General features: G+C 41.4%; 1 protein-coding gene across 2 annotated transcripts in view; it reads left to right on the forward strand.

Moving 5' to 3' along the window:
- Window positions 1-4,664, forward strand: part of pdgfc (platelet derived growth factor c) — a 44,245-nt gene extending 39,581 nt beyond the window's left edge. Inside the window, exons 4-6 of one of the 2 annotated variants that reach the window (XM_069171769.1) lie at window positions 1,957-2,164; window positions 2,377-2,597; window positions 3,495-4,664. In XM_069171769.1, coding sequence (XP_069027870.1) covers window positions 1,957-2,164; window positions 2,377-2,597; window positions 3,495-3,608 — 543 coding nt within the window. In that variant the 3' untranslated portion in view covers window positions 3,609-4,664. The remainder of the gene's footprint in view (window positions 1-1,956; window positions 2,165-2,376; window positions 2,598-3,494) is intronic. The other variant, XM_069171770.1, reaches the window with a different exon arrangement.
- Window positions 4,665-12,121: the final 7,457 nt, after the last annotated feature.

The raw sequence follows: 12,121 nt of genomic DNA on the forward strand, positions 1-12,121 counted from the left end.
TTAGTTTCCGCTGCTATATGACGAGTCCCTTTCCCCCATAAATATTCCTCTCACATTTGTGTCTGTTTATCACAGTTGGTGCCAAATAAACCGAAGATATGCTCAGGTTATAAAAGCAACCTCATTAGTATGAGTCAAATCTGTGGCATGGACGCAGCTGTGCGTCAGCTGTATTTTCGCAGCCTGTGGTGCAGCCATGTCAAACCACTGGCATCTTATTCTAAAGTCGATGCCAACGGGAAATTGATTTTGAGTAAACTACATGTACTTATGCTGTCAATAAATCCCACTGATGGTTTTCTGTTTTACACTTTTTATTCAGTGTGAAAATGTCAGTAAACGTGCGGATATGTTTTCATATTTAAGTGCATTGCTGTTGTATCCGGCCCAGCTAAAAGGACTGCTGTGTATCCCTCTTAATCTATGCTGCCTCTACTGGTAGTGAGCTGAAGTACACTATATTCACTGTACATACATGTAGTATATTTTCATGGTGTCTCCAAGGCAACTTTCGGCCGTTGATATCTGTATTTTTGTGGAACAAACACCAATTTCACTCGCCACTTCATTGGTTTTTGTCCAAGTGGTTTTACACTGCTGGGAAATCTCGCATTTTTAGCATAAGTAGAAAACGGTTAATAGAAAACAGCCCACAAATCCGTGCAACATCAGTGTCACGTCCTCTGACAAAAAGCAAAGTTTTATTCCGAGTTCACTGAATTCTAATCTAATTCTCTCTTACAATTCGTCAAAGGAAAGATACAGATTCACCGAATCATTTTTTTTTCTTTTCAGACATTTCTCCCTCCCCAAAAGCTTTAAAATCCCAGCTGCCAGCAGCCCATCGTTTCAATGCTCCACAAGCTTTTTTTTTTTTTTTGTAAGTGTCACAGTGTTGCTTTCTACCTGTCAGTCACATAAGATTAGAGAGACCAGCGAGCTGACATGTCGGACAAACGCAGCGTCACAAGACTGAAAGGTTTAGCGGATTAGCCTCTTCTCTCGTGGGAAGACCGATACCCCGGGTATCAATCTTCTCTGTGACTGCTCGCTGTAGCCTGGAGGGGCGGAGAGTTTGAAACAAATAATACTGTCACCAGCCGCAGCTACGGGGACAAATGTTTGTATGCAAAGTGGGCGAGGGAGGGGACGAAGATGTGATCACGTCTGACAACTTAAAAAATAAAGACAAAAAAAGAAAAGAAGAAAGTCATTTCTTTGCGATTAAGTCATTATTTCAAATTGTGCCTCTCAGGTCGAGAGCATAGAGACATTCTGAATATATTCAGAACCAAATGTACCGTGCTTGAGTTATGAAGACAGCTACATTTTCTCAAGCAGAGCTTTCAGAATATATTCATGTTGGCAGGGAATAGTATACAGTACGCCTTGATTTATGCTTTTTCAGTCTGTAGGATATACTATAAATGTATGCTATGTTGCATTGTTGTTTTTTTGTTGTGCTGGAGGTAATTGTGATTTCTGGACGTTGCCTTTTTGTTTCCTGACCGTTTTTTTTCCTATCCAAAATTATATGTGTAGTTATTTAGAGACCAAAATAAATTTGAATCTTAAAAAGTTCCTGCAGGAAATCTACATGAGGCAGCGATATAACCACCATTTTGTGCTGGCCACAGCAGACCACTTAGCTGCCCAGTGGACTATTTGGGTTAAAATATCAATGCAGCTTGCAGAGGCAAAGGTTTTTTTTTTGTTTTTAACATTCCCAACAGCCAAATGTCTTCCAATTGGTCCGGTGCGGGCGATCCTTCAGGGGTTCTAGTCAGTTTTCGGTGTGGAGACCACTTACCTTAAAAGGCGTTTTCAGTGTGCAGCTCCATCAAAGAGCTGAAGTCTAGAAAAAGAAAAAAGACAACCCTTTATATACAGGTGTATTCTCCTGTTGTAACTTATATTTACTGTATAAATGAATCTCATTCGTTGCTTCTCCTGCAGAGTGTATCAGAGCCAGAGGTCCCTGCGGTTCTCCCATCATCCCTGCAGGGCATCGCGGAGCTGTCAGAGGCCGTGGCGGGCCTGAGCACCGTGGAGGAGGTCATGAAGTACCTGGAGCCGGAGCGGTGGCAGCTGGATATAGACGAGTTGTACAAACCGTCGTGGCACGTGCTGGGGAAATCCTTCATCCACAACAAGAAAGCCAGAGGTAGGGCACTTTTAATTTCTTTGTTGCGATTAATATCCAAGCGAATGTTAAGAAAAGCAATACGGTCGGTTATATTGTCATATGATTAAAATGGTATTAAAAAAATATGATTGAATATAAACCCCTAGCTCCCGAGTGCTATTTATGATGTAGAATTGTGAGAATACTTTTCACCTGAAGTGATTGCGGTTCATTTCCTCCGCGTCGTTGAGGAGGAACCGATCTCAATCTGCTGCGGGAGGAGGTTCGACTGTACAGCTGCACGCCGCGCAACTTCTCCGTGTCCTTGCGTGAGGAGCTGAAAAGGACGGATGCCATTTTCTGGCCCAGCTGTCTCCTGGTGAAACGCTGCGGTGGAAACTGCGCCTGCTGCTCTCACCGCTGCTACGACTGCCAGTGCGTTCCCGCCAGGGTCACAAAGAAATACCACGAGGTAAATATCACGAAATGATGAAACGGTCACGATATTCATACGACCGCAAAAATAACATGAGAGACACTTACTAACATTTAACCGCTTCATTATCCTGAGAAATGTGAAATTTCAGAAGGTAATCAATCTTTCCAGACTTTAAATCACAAAACATTTATTCAATACTTCAATTTTACTACATTTTATTTCCAGCTTACGAAGAGGTCTGTGGCAAATTTGCGGTTCTGCATTGTGTACAGTAATTCAAAATGACTTTTACATCTCGGATTTTGCCAGACATCCAACCATAAAAACCAATAGCAGACTATTAAGCCAATTTACTAACTTCATAGGCCTTTTGGAAAAACTTCAAATTTACCATTAATATTCTTTGATTCTGTGCTCGCTCCTGCCTTTCAAGGAATGTTTTCAATTACACAGAAGTAATAGCATAACATTATGGGTTGGATTGCCTTGACATTTACCATGCACTGCACTTCACTTTAGTGACGTATGAGTTGTTCCGTGGTGCCACAATCAGGTCAAACTTTTACCCTTCATATGCTGTTGCAGCAAAAGCCACCGTGACATTACAATACGAAATACTACAATAACTCGATGCCACTGTCATAATTAGCTTCAGATTAAGCGTGATGATGGTCATCTGTGTGTCTTGGAAACAGATTTAAAAGCTAGAAAAGAAGCATCTACTTATAACAAGGACAATTTCTTCCATTTAGACCCGCAGCGAAAACCTTGAAACCAAACAAAACCAACTGCCTCTTTTTCTTTTATTTTCTTTTTAAAGGAATTGAAAAACAAACTGATGCAATTTCTACACGACCTTCACACTGAGCATGCTGGAAAGGAAATTTCTGATGTTTAGCTGTCAACTCAAGCCTCCTCCTCTTTACACAGGTTCTGCTGCTGAAACATCGAAGTGGTGGAAGGGGCCTGCAGAAGTCCATGACTGATGTGCCCTTGGAGCACCATGAAGAATGTGCCTGTGTGTGTAAAGATGACTGGGACTGACCTCAGACATGTGTAATAGCTGCCAATGGAAGCGCACGGGAACATTAGAAATGAACCTCTGCCACCGTTCTGTATCTCATCCACTTCCACTGGGAGCTAACAAGATTCTCCTTTTATCCTGTTGTCCTTTCACTAATTGGATGAAGCAGAACGGACTGGAATCTAATAGATCTTCTGAATGGATTTGACTGCTGTGGAATACCAATAGTGTGCTCTGAGTGCATTTTAGGGAGACAAAAAGTTCACTGGAGCAGATCTGGACTATTACCCATATGCTTTGAAGACCATTTTCTTCAGCTCCTTGGAGATAAGAACATTGAGGCATTTTTGCCTCTTCCTCCTGAGGTCTTATTTTTTTTTTTAAAGTTCATTCAGTGCGGGCTGATAGTGTCATGGAAAATGGGAGCGTCTTTGCTCGAGTACTTTTTTTTTTTTATGTCTATAAGTGAGCTGACTGCAGCTGCCTTGCTCCCTCGGCTCCTCTATTATTACCATCAAGGCGAAGAAAGGTGCTTTTTTGCGAGCAGTTTCCCTTTGCCCCCCCCCCCCCCCTTTTGTTTTACTACAGATTTAATCTGAAACGCATCACTAATGAGACTGCATTATGTGTAAATATTTCACTTCCATTTCTTTTCTGTACTATGGTGCCTTTTCTACCAAAGATTCTCAAGGAGAAGATACAAGTTGCACATGTAGAATCGGGGTGGGCGTTGTTCATTTAAGTCTTCCATCTGATCCATCTCAGCAATATCAAATCTGCTTGCTTCAGGAATGCCTAGCATCAAGCAATTTTTGCAACATTGTTCGTGTTAAATATTTATTTGTGTAATGAAAGGGAACTTAGGTCCAAGATGCCTTGTTTGTTATATTTGTCGCTGTACAGTAAGTAGTATTAGCCTGCATTTTCATTGTTAGTCATGTTTACATTGCAAATTCTTGTCATGGATGTTTTTCCTTTTCTGTAAGCCAAAGTTATTTATCTCTACTTTTGCAACAACAGTTTGTGTATTTCATAGTATTGAACATCAAAAATAAATTTTTCCATTTCTAAGTGAATGTGCAGTACTCGGGACTGGTAGACGGGAAGCCGGCTGAATAGAGAAGACATCTAAAACACTGTCGAACGATAGCAAATCCGTTTCCAAAGGGCACACCAGAGTCCCAAACCAAAGCTATCCATAACTGTGCATATTAATTTCATCATCTGCAGATATTACAGACATAGTGAGAGTAAATATATGGTTTAAGTGATAACCTATTCATAAAACAGGAGAAACCTAACACATGCTGAATAAAGTGAGTTGAGGGCTCCCATATATGATTTATAACAGTTTAGGATACTTCGTAAATTCCAAAATTCAAATAAAGGTGAAAAATATCGAAGCAACGATTTTACTCAAAAACAATTCTCTCAACTTTAATGATTTTTTTTTTTATACTTTTAAAGGATCAACGTGATCATGTGATAATTTATGTTACCCAGCTGTAAAAAGCAAGAAGATAAAGGGTCCAATTCATTTAATCATTTTCAAATTTGGTGTAATATTCTTTGAGCCAGTCAGTACTTTATTTGAATTAGTCAGACCTTATTAGTGTCGACAGGACGATGTTTTTGGGCGCCAGGTTCGGGTTTTTATTTTGATGTACAACAAGGTATCGTCTACATGGAAAATCCAAAGTGTAGGTACTATTATTATCATCAGTAGCCACTAATCCACTAATATCTCTGTTAATTAAGAAAGTTTTGCACGGCCTGAGTCATACATCCATGCAGTGAATTTGGGTATCGTAATAACTGGCCCCGGGGCAGAAATAAACTCAAACTCTCTGGAAGTGTTAATTAGAGAATGAGGAAAACTTTCATTTTCCACTGTGTTTTACATTTCCGGTGTGATGGTGAAGACGACGGAGTGAGGCAATATGTTGAATTACGTGCGAGTAAAAGAGAAGCGGATGAATGGGAATGATCTGGAGAACATCGCTTGCCATATTTTCCACTGTGTAGTTAGAACTGTGTACATTTTGGTGTTACTTTTTAACCTAATAACAAAGCACTGCTTTTACCGCCTCTCCTTAGCACGTGCATATTTGACTTTATTCCACCTTACCAGACGCTGAGCAGCGTTTGTTCGTTCTCCCCACTCGGCCATCGGGTCACTCAGGAGGAGGTTCTCGTTTGTCCATCTAACACATGCCGTGCCGGCCAATTATTCTGATCTAATGTGCGCTCTGGCAGGCATCTGCGGTGACGCCAGATGCTACTGCAAAAAAAAAAAAAAAACAACACACCGGCTCCCAGTGTGGTTTTCATAATATTAAACAGACTGCCTTCCTTGGTCGGTGCAGTTTTCCTTTGCGGAGGAAACCTCACTGCACTGGCACAAGATGTGACACGGCATGGACAGTTGGTCTGGCTCTTTGGCTGTTTGTGTATGCGTGTGTGTGTGTGTGTGTGTGTGTGTGTGTGTGTGTGTGTGTGTGTGTGTGTGTGGATGTGTCCAACTACAATCCAGCACTTTGACGCTTCCACCTTTCACCCGCATGCCCCCTCTGCTCGCTGCCCGCCTATCGCTGTGAAACCGAAGCAGCCTCAGTCAAGTCTAGACCGCAGCGTCGTGGTGCAATTTAGGTGTCGGTACTTATGGGGAGGAACACAATTTTTGTGTATTTCGTCTCCGAAGAAAAACAAACTCTTAAACTGCATCCAATTTAGATTTTTTTTTTTTTTTTTAAAGTAATAAATTGTGAGTTCGCTTTAAAAAAAAAAAAAAAGGTTACAAAGTACTCCTCTGTGTACTGTGCACACATAGCGGTACAAGATACAACACTAATGGTTAACAGCGCCGCGTATATGAAAAGCTTTTGGATCGGCTCTGACCAGAGAGAGGCTGAGGCACAGTGACGTTCTCTTTCTGCCTCCTCCACAGATAAATCAGACTTTTTCTTTTTATTGAAATCACAGAAGTAACCTCTAATAAATTGCAGGTTTGACCTTCCCTCTGCACATCTGAATAGCTGAAAAGACTAAGCCTCCTAAACCTCCATACAAATCAATGTAAGGACATAATAAATCCATTCCTCAGAGCAGAGCTTTGCTGATGTAAGATTTGTCCATGACATTTTTCTGTCAATGGAAAGTGTGGACAGTGTGTTGATTTTCTTTAATTATTAAAGTGCCTTTACTACTCCTACACCGCTGTGTGAATGCCCCGGTCACTGTATGTTTCCAGACATGAAAAGTATCCGTTTCATAATGAATTTACCATTTCTGCGCTTTATTATTATAATTTATGTATGTACTGCTGGTGGGATAATGGGTTTGTGAAGTCTGGGATAAGAAGGCACGACAGTAATAGTTTTTTTTTTCTCCCCTCCCTACAATCTGTGTTATCCCACAGCTGAAGAGCAAGTAGCAATTTGGTCGTGGTTTTCAAAATAAGTAGGCGCTTTTGATGGTACACTTGGTGTATCGCCTCACTCAGGTGATGCACTTATGCACTTTCTAGCCAAAAGTGAGATGAAAAGATTGATACCTTTTATACAGTTCTTTTATCTGCTTATCAAAATCACAAATTCCAGCCAGAAATAGGTAAGCATAGGTAACTGCAGACAGCTAACTACAGCCAGCGTAGCGCTGTGCAACATCTGTCTGACGGCAACTCTAAAAGCTCACGAATTAACTCACAATTGTGACAAAACCGGAGACCTCGATGATCAATCTTCACTGATTTCTAAAAGAAAAATGGAAAAAGGATGTCCGCTATGGCAGCTCCCTTCGGATTCAAGGCGTCACGTTCGTCAACTTGCTTTCTTTCTGCTTGTTTGGAGAATTGTTTTAAAGTAAACTCGTTCTGTCGCTGCTGTCGGTTCCCAAGAGCTTAAAAACCTTCTGACATTGTCTGAAATCAACCGCCAGCACTCAACCGCCAACGGCAGTAACAACAGGGGTCTTGCAGTTCCCGCTTATCTCCGCCGATTTCACGATTATTACGACATTGCACTGTTGCAAAGTTTGAATCAAATCGAGGGATATTGTGACTTTCTTTAAAAAAAAATGTTTTTTATCTATACCCCATGGTTTCCCTAAAGTAGCTTGGAAATGCTGTTAGCAGCCCCCCCCCCCCCCGGTGAATTTCCCCATTGGGATAAATAAACCATCCATCTTTCCTCCTTTTCTTTTCTTTCTACCCGATAAAAGCATGGGTCACGCCATGCTGCAAGCACACAGTTAGTTGTGCCCGGATGCTAAACCATGTCCACAAGTCATTACAGCAACAAGAAAGACAGAAATGCGAAAGCTTTTCGTTCCCAAAGCGTGACAGATGTCTGGTGAAAAAAAATAATAATTTAAATTTGAAATGTGCCAAAGTATCACTGCAACACACTTTTTTTTTTTTTTTTTCTTTCTTTTTTTTTCCCATTTAAAATGTATCACAATCCTGCAGGAAAAATAAGAACATTTGATCCGGGAGAGAAAGAGTTTCAATCCTGTCCAATTTTCCTTTTGAGTCATTTTATTGTATCGACAACAGGATTCACTACAGGCTTTGCCGGGCCCTCGCATTACTATCCATCCATCTTCTGCAACTGGCAACTGCCTATAAATTTCATCATGCAGCCTGGGAATCGATCTCAACTTGAGGTCATTTATAACTGCGCTGGATCTTTGAGCACTGACTGCTGGGGGAAAATATGGCAGCACCATCCAAGATGACATCTCCAGCATCCCTAATTGGGTCACGGTATATGGATGGAAAGGCCAAATTGACGGGTGCATGTTATGTTTTGATAATCACAGGGTGCTGCAGTTGCGGTTTTCAGGGAAGCGGCTGTTGTTGCTGGGAATGTAAGGTCCTCGACGTTTAGCGTAGTATTCATCATGGGTCAGGAAATCATTCACGAAGTAGCACAACAGAGGAGAGCTCTATGTTAAATATACTGTAGGTTGAATCATTTGACATATGTCTCCCATTTCGGCTTTCATCTGCTCGTTACGTCCGACGTTTAACCGCTCCACCTTACCGCAAGATGAAAGCTTTTTACATTTACCCCAAACTCTATAGTACATTACCCATTAAATATCCTGTCATTAATCAAATACATAAGCATATTGTATAGAAATTTTTACCGAACTGAAAAACCACAGGCTGAGTGTAGTACTGTACATAAATATACTCCAGAACGGTTCCATTTTTAGACGCTCAACTATCGTCATCAAACGTAAATTTCATCTGACTCAGCCAAGTTATCACTTCCTCAATAGTATCCATGTCCCCTTTTTAAATTGCTTCGCAAAAGCCCGCTGACTAAGTGCCTCACTTCATCCCCAAGCATCACTGGGCCACTAATAGTGCGTGAGCCACATTCATGTCATGGCATATCTCCTACAATACACACACACACACACACACACACACACACACACACACACACGCACGCACGCACGCACACACACACACACACACACACACACGGTGGCAGTGTTGCAGATCTAGATCGTCCGTGACTGACTGATGAGCTCTGACAAGCCTCTCACAGCTGACGCTATTATTCACAAGCATCCAACACCGCTGACGGCCTTCAGGGAACTGCATCCTTAATAGAAAGCGAGGTCAAAAGTCACCGCTTCCCGTGTCGTGGAGTGAACTGGCCGTGCGTTTTTGCTGACACCGGAGGCACGATTTGTGGGTCTCTAATGATGAGTTCAAACTTAAGGGAAGGCAGCGCCTTCTTTTCTTTTTTTGTCTATGGTGTTCTATTTTAATACTCCAAAGGACAAAAATGCAAGAATTATTTAAATTTCAAGGGAATGAAAGATCTTATTTAGTTTCTCAACAAACAAAAAAAAAACCCACAATGCTTACGCTCCAAGCCAAAGCAGTCACACAGAACTTAATGCAGGCTACCCCCTCCTCCTGCCCGATTCCCCCTCCCTATGGTAATTAATGTGAAACTGTCAGAACTGAATATGCTTAAACCACAGCAGACATTTGAAATGTCATAGCAGAGAAGGCACACGTGTAATTAACGACACTAGTATGTTTCGTTTTTTCTTTTTTCTTTCTCCATTTAAATGACCCAATTTTCAGCGTCCAAGTTATGGACTGCATGCTTTTCTCACTTGCTTTTGCTTCACTCGGAAATGAAACGCACCCATTGTTAATGTCATTAGTTACACGTGTGAGTTTTCTGATAAGCCAAAACGTCTTATCAGAAAATGTCCTGTTTACAGATTTAAGAGTTGAAAAGAAAGTTGATCAAATGTTAAAAATACACTTTGTACTTTAATTTGCCTGAATTTGTGCAGCTGGCAAAAAGGGAAGTTATCTGACCAGTTCATCTGTCTTACCGCGGTTCCTCACTGACTACTGTTTCGGACGCCCCGCGGGACGCGAACCTGCGTCTAAATCCCAGAAAAAAAAACATGCATAATAAGTGAAACGTATGGCAGGTGAATGATCCAGTTCGTTGTGACAGACGTGTAACTCCAGATGGTCCTACGAGGCGAAGGTCACATCATCTCCAGGGAGTCTCTGTGTAATCATTCACTGGAAGCTTCATGTGGCCGCCATGGGAAGCCGGATCCTCACGGTCCTCCGACACCGACGGATATCCAACCAGACTCTCTCGTACATTTGCTCTGTTGATGCGTCAGGGGGAGTCTATTTTTTTTTTTGAATCTTTTGCGAAAGTACATACGGAGATTATTTGGCTGTTCCAGTATATTTACTGAGTATTCTGCTGGTAAATGAATCACGTTGATGTGACTACAATGGTTGGAATGGCGGCTCGTATAAGCCAACCATTCCTCTATATTGCAGTCGAGCCTCTCCCTTTTTCACTTGCTAGATTGTCTTTGTACTGCCTCTTTGTCAGCTTTCCAGTCATTAATAATACAAGCTTCCCAGACATTCCTCTTACAAGTTTTTTTTTTTTTTTATCCCTCATGTATTGCTTTTTCCCTGTTCCTGTTTTTCTCCTTTTTGCTCGCACCTTACCGGTATCGTACCGACATCCTGTACATGACCTCTGGCATGCCAAGTAAAAACTTTGGTTTTGATCTTTATCCTTTATTAAGAGTTAATTCCTTTTAGGGATTGTCACAGACATGGTATCAAAAGTAAACTACAGTTTTCCAAATTATGTCATTTATTAAAAGGTAAAATTAGTGTAGATTTTGATCATCTATAAGGAAATAAAAACTAGAAGAAAAGAATCAAGACAAATGTGCTCACAATGCACCAAAAAAAACTAATCATAAATACAATCTACAAAGTTCCTAAAGGGAAAAAAAAATTGCCCCAAAGTTAGATCCTTTGGCATGAGAGCAAAGTTGACAATCAATGTTAATCAAGAGAAACTGTTTCTAATTGTGTATCTCTGTGAAAGTGTGGTACTAAAACAACAATAACAACAAAAAGAAAAGGGGGCTTTGACCATCGATGAATTATTTTCTTTTCTACAAGCCCGGACTTGCCCCATCGTCTCACATTGAGTCACGCGCGCAAATGGGCCGAGTCAAACGGTTTACACATCCTGTTTTCTTTTTTCGACACCGTTTCAAACGAGGGTCACGGACCACATGTGTGGCACCAACACAGGTCCCAGTCAGCAGTCCACTAAATGTCCCATTCATGTTGAGCCACTCTTAAAAATCCACTCGACTGATGTGGTCGCTTGGAAAAAGAAAAAAAAGAAAGAAGAAAAAAAAAAACGGACGGGGGTCAGCTTTCCTTCTTGTAACGAAAGGTGTACAAATTTAGGAAACCAGCCTTGGCTGGTGACATGGGGCGTCTTCTCTTTCGCAGACTTTTCCAGTCATTCAGCTTCTGGAGCACCTCAGCGCAACTTCGCTCGTAATTATGCGAGGCGCCGGAGAACACCCGACATCTCAGTGTTAATAGCATCAGCGCGGCTTTACTTAAAATCAGCCAAGCGCACTGCACAAACTAGAAACTCGAGGCTTAAACAGCCTGTTTTATTTAATGAGGCGCACACTTAAGCAGAGCTCTAAATAAATCAGCCTCCTTCTCGTTTCCTCTCTGCAAACAGTGTGGACATGTATTTCAAATCAAGTCCTGAGTGAAGCTTAAAAAAAAAAAAAAAAAAAAAAAAAAATTCCCCATCACATAACCTCATAAACAAAGACCGGCCCGTCTCCTTTTAAGGAAGGAAGAACAATTTTAAACATGCCAACATTTCTGAAACAAGACGGCGGGCAACAAAAACCCCTCCGTCTCTGAAATTAACTCCTTCTGGTTTTACATTTTTGATCTCAGTGTATCCACTTTGGATTTGTTCTTGCTTGCTCACATTTTTCCACACTTCAGTTTATTTTCTGTGGTAGAACTTGTATCCATCAAATGCCCAGCCCTGGTCCGGAGGGGGATGCTTGACTTTGATCACCAGCTGTGTAGCTCTCAGCAGTTGTTGGGGGGGAGAAGCGTTTACAGAAATTGCAGGTGTTGGTACATAAAGTATGCGCAACTGAGATCATTTGAAGTTTGTGAGAG

The sequence above is a fragment of the Embiotoca jacksoni genome, unplaced genomic scaffold (assembly GCF_022577435.1).
Source record: "Embiotoca jacksoni isolate LCO1_2020_lvr unplaced genomic scaffold, fEmbJac1.0.p SCAF_5, whole genome shotgun sequence".
Lineage (NCBI taxonomy): Eukaryota > Metazoa > Chordata > Actinopteri > Embiotocidae > Embiotoca > Embiotoca jacksoni.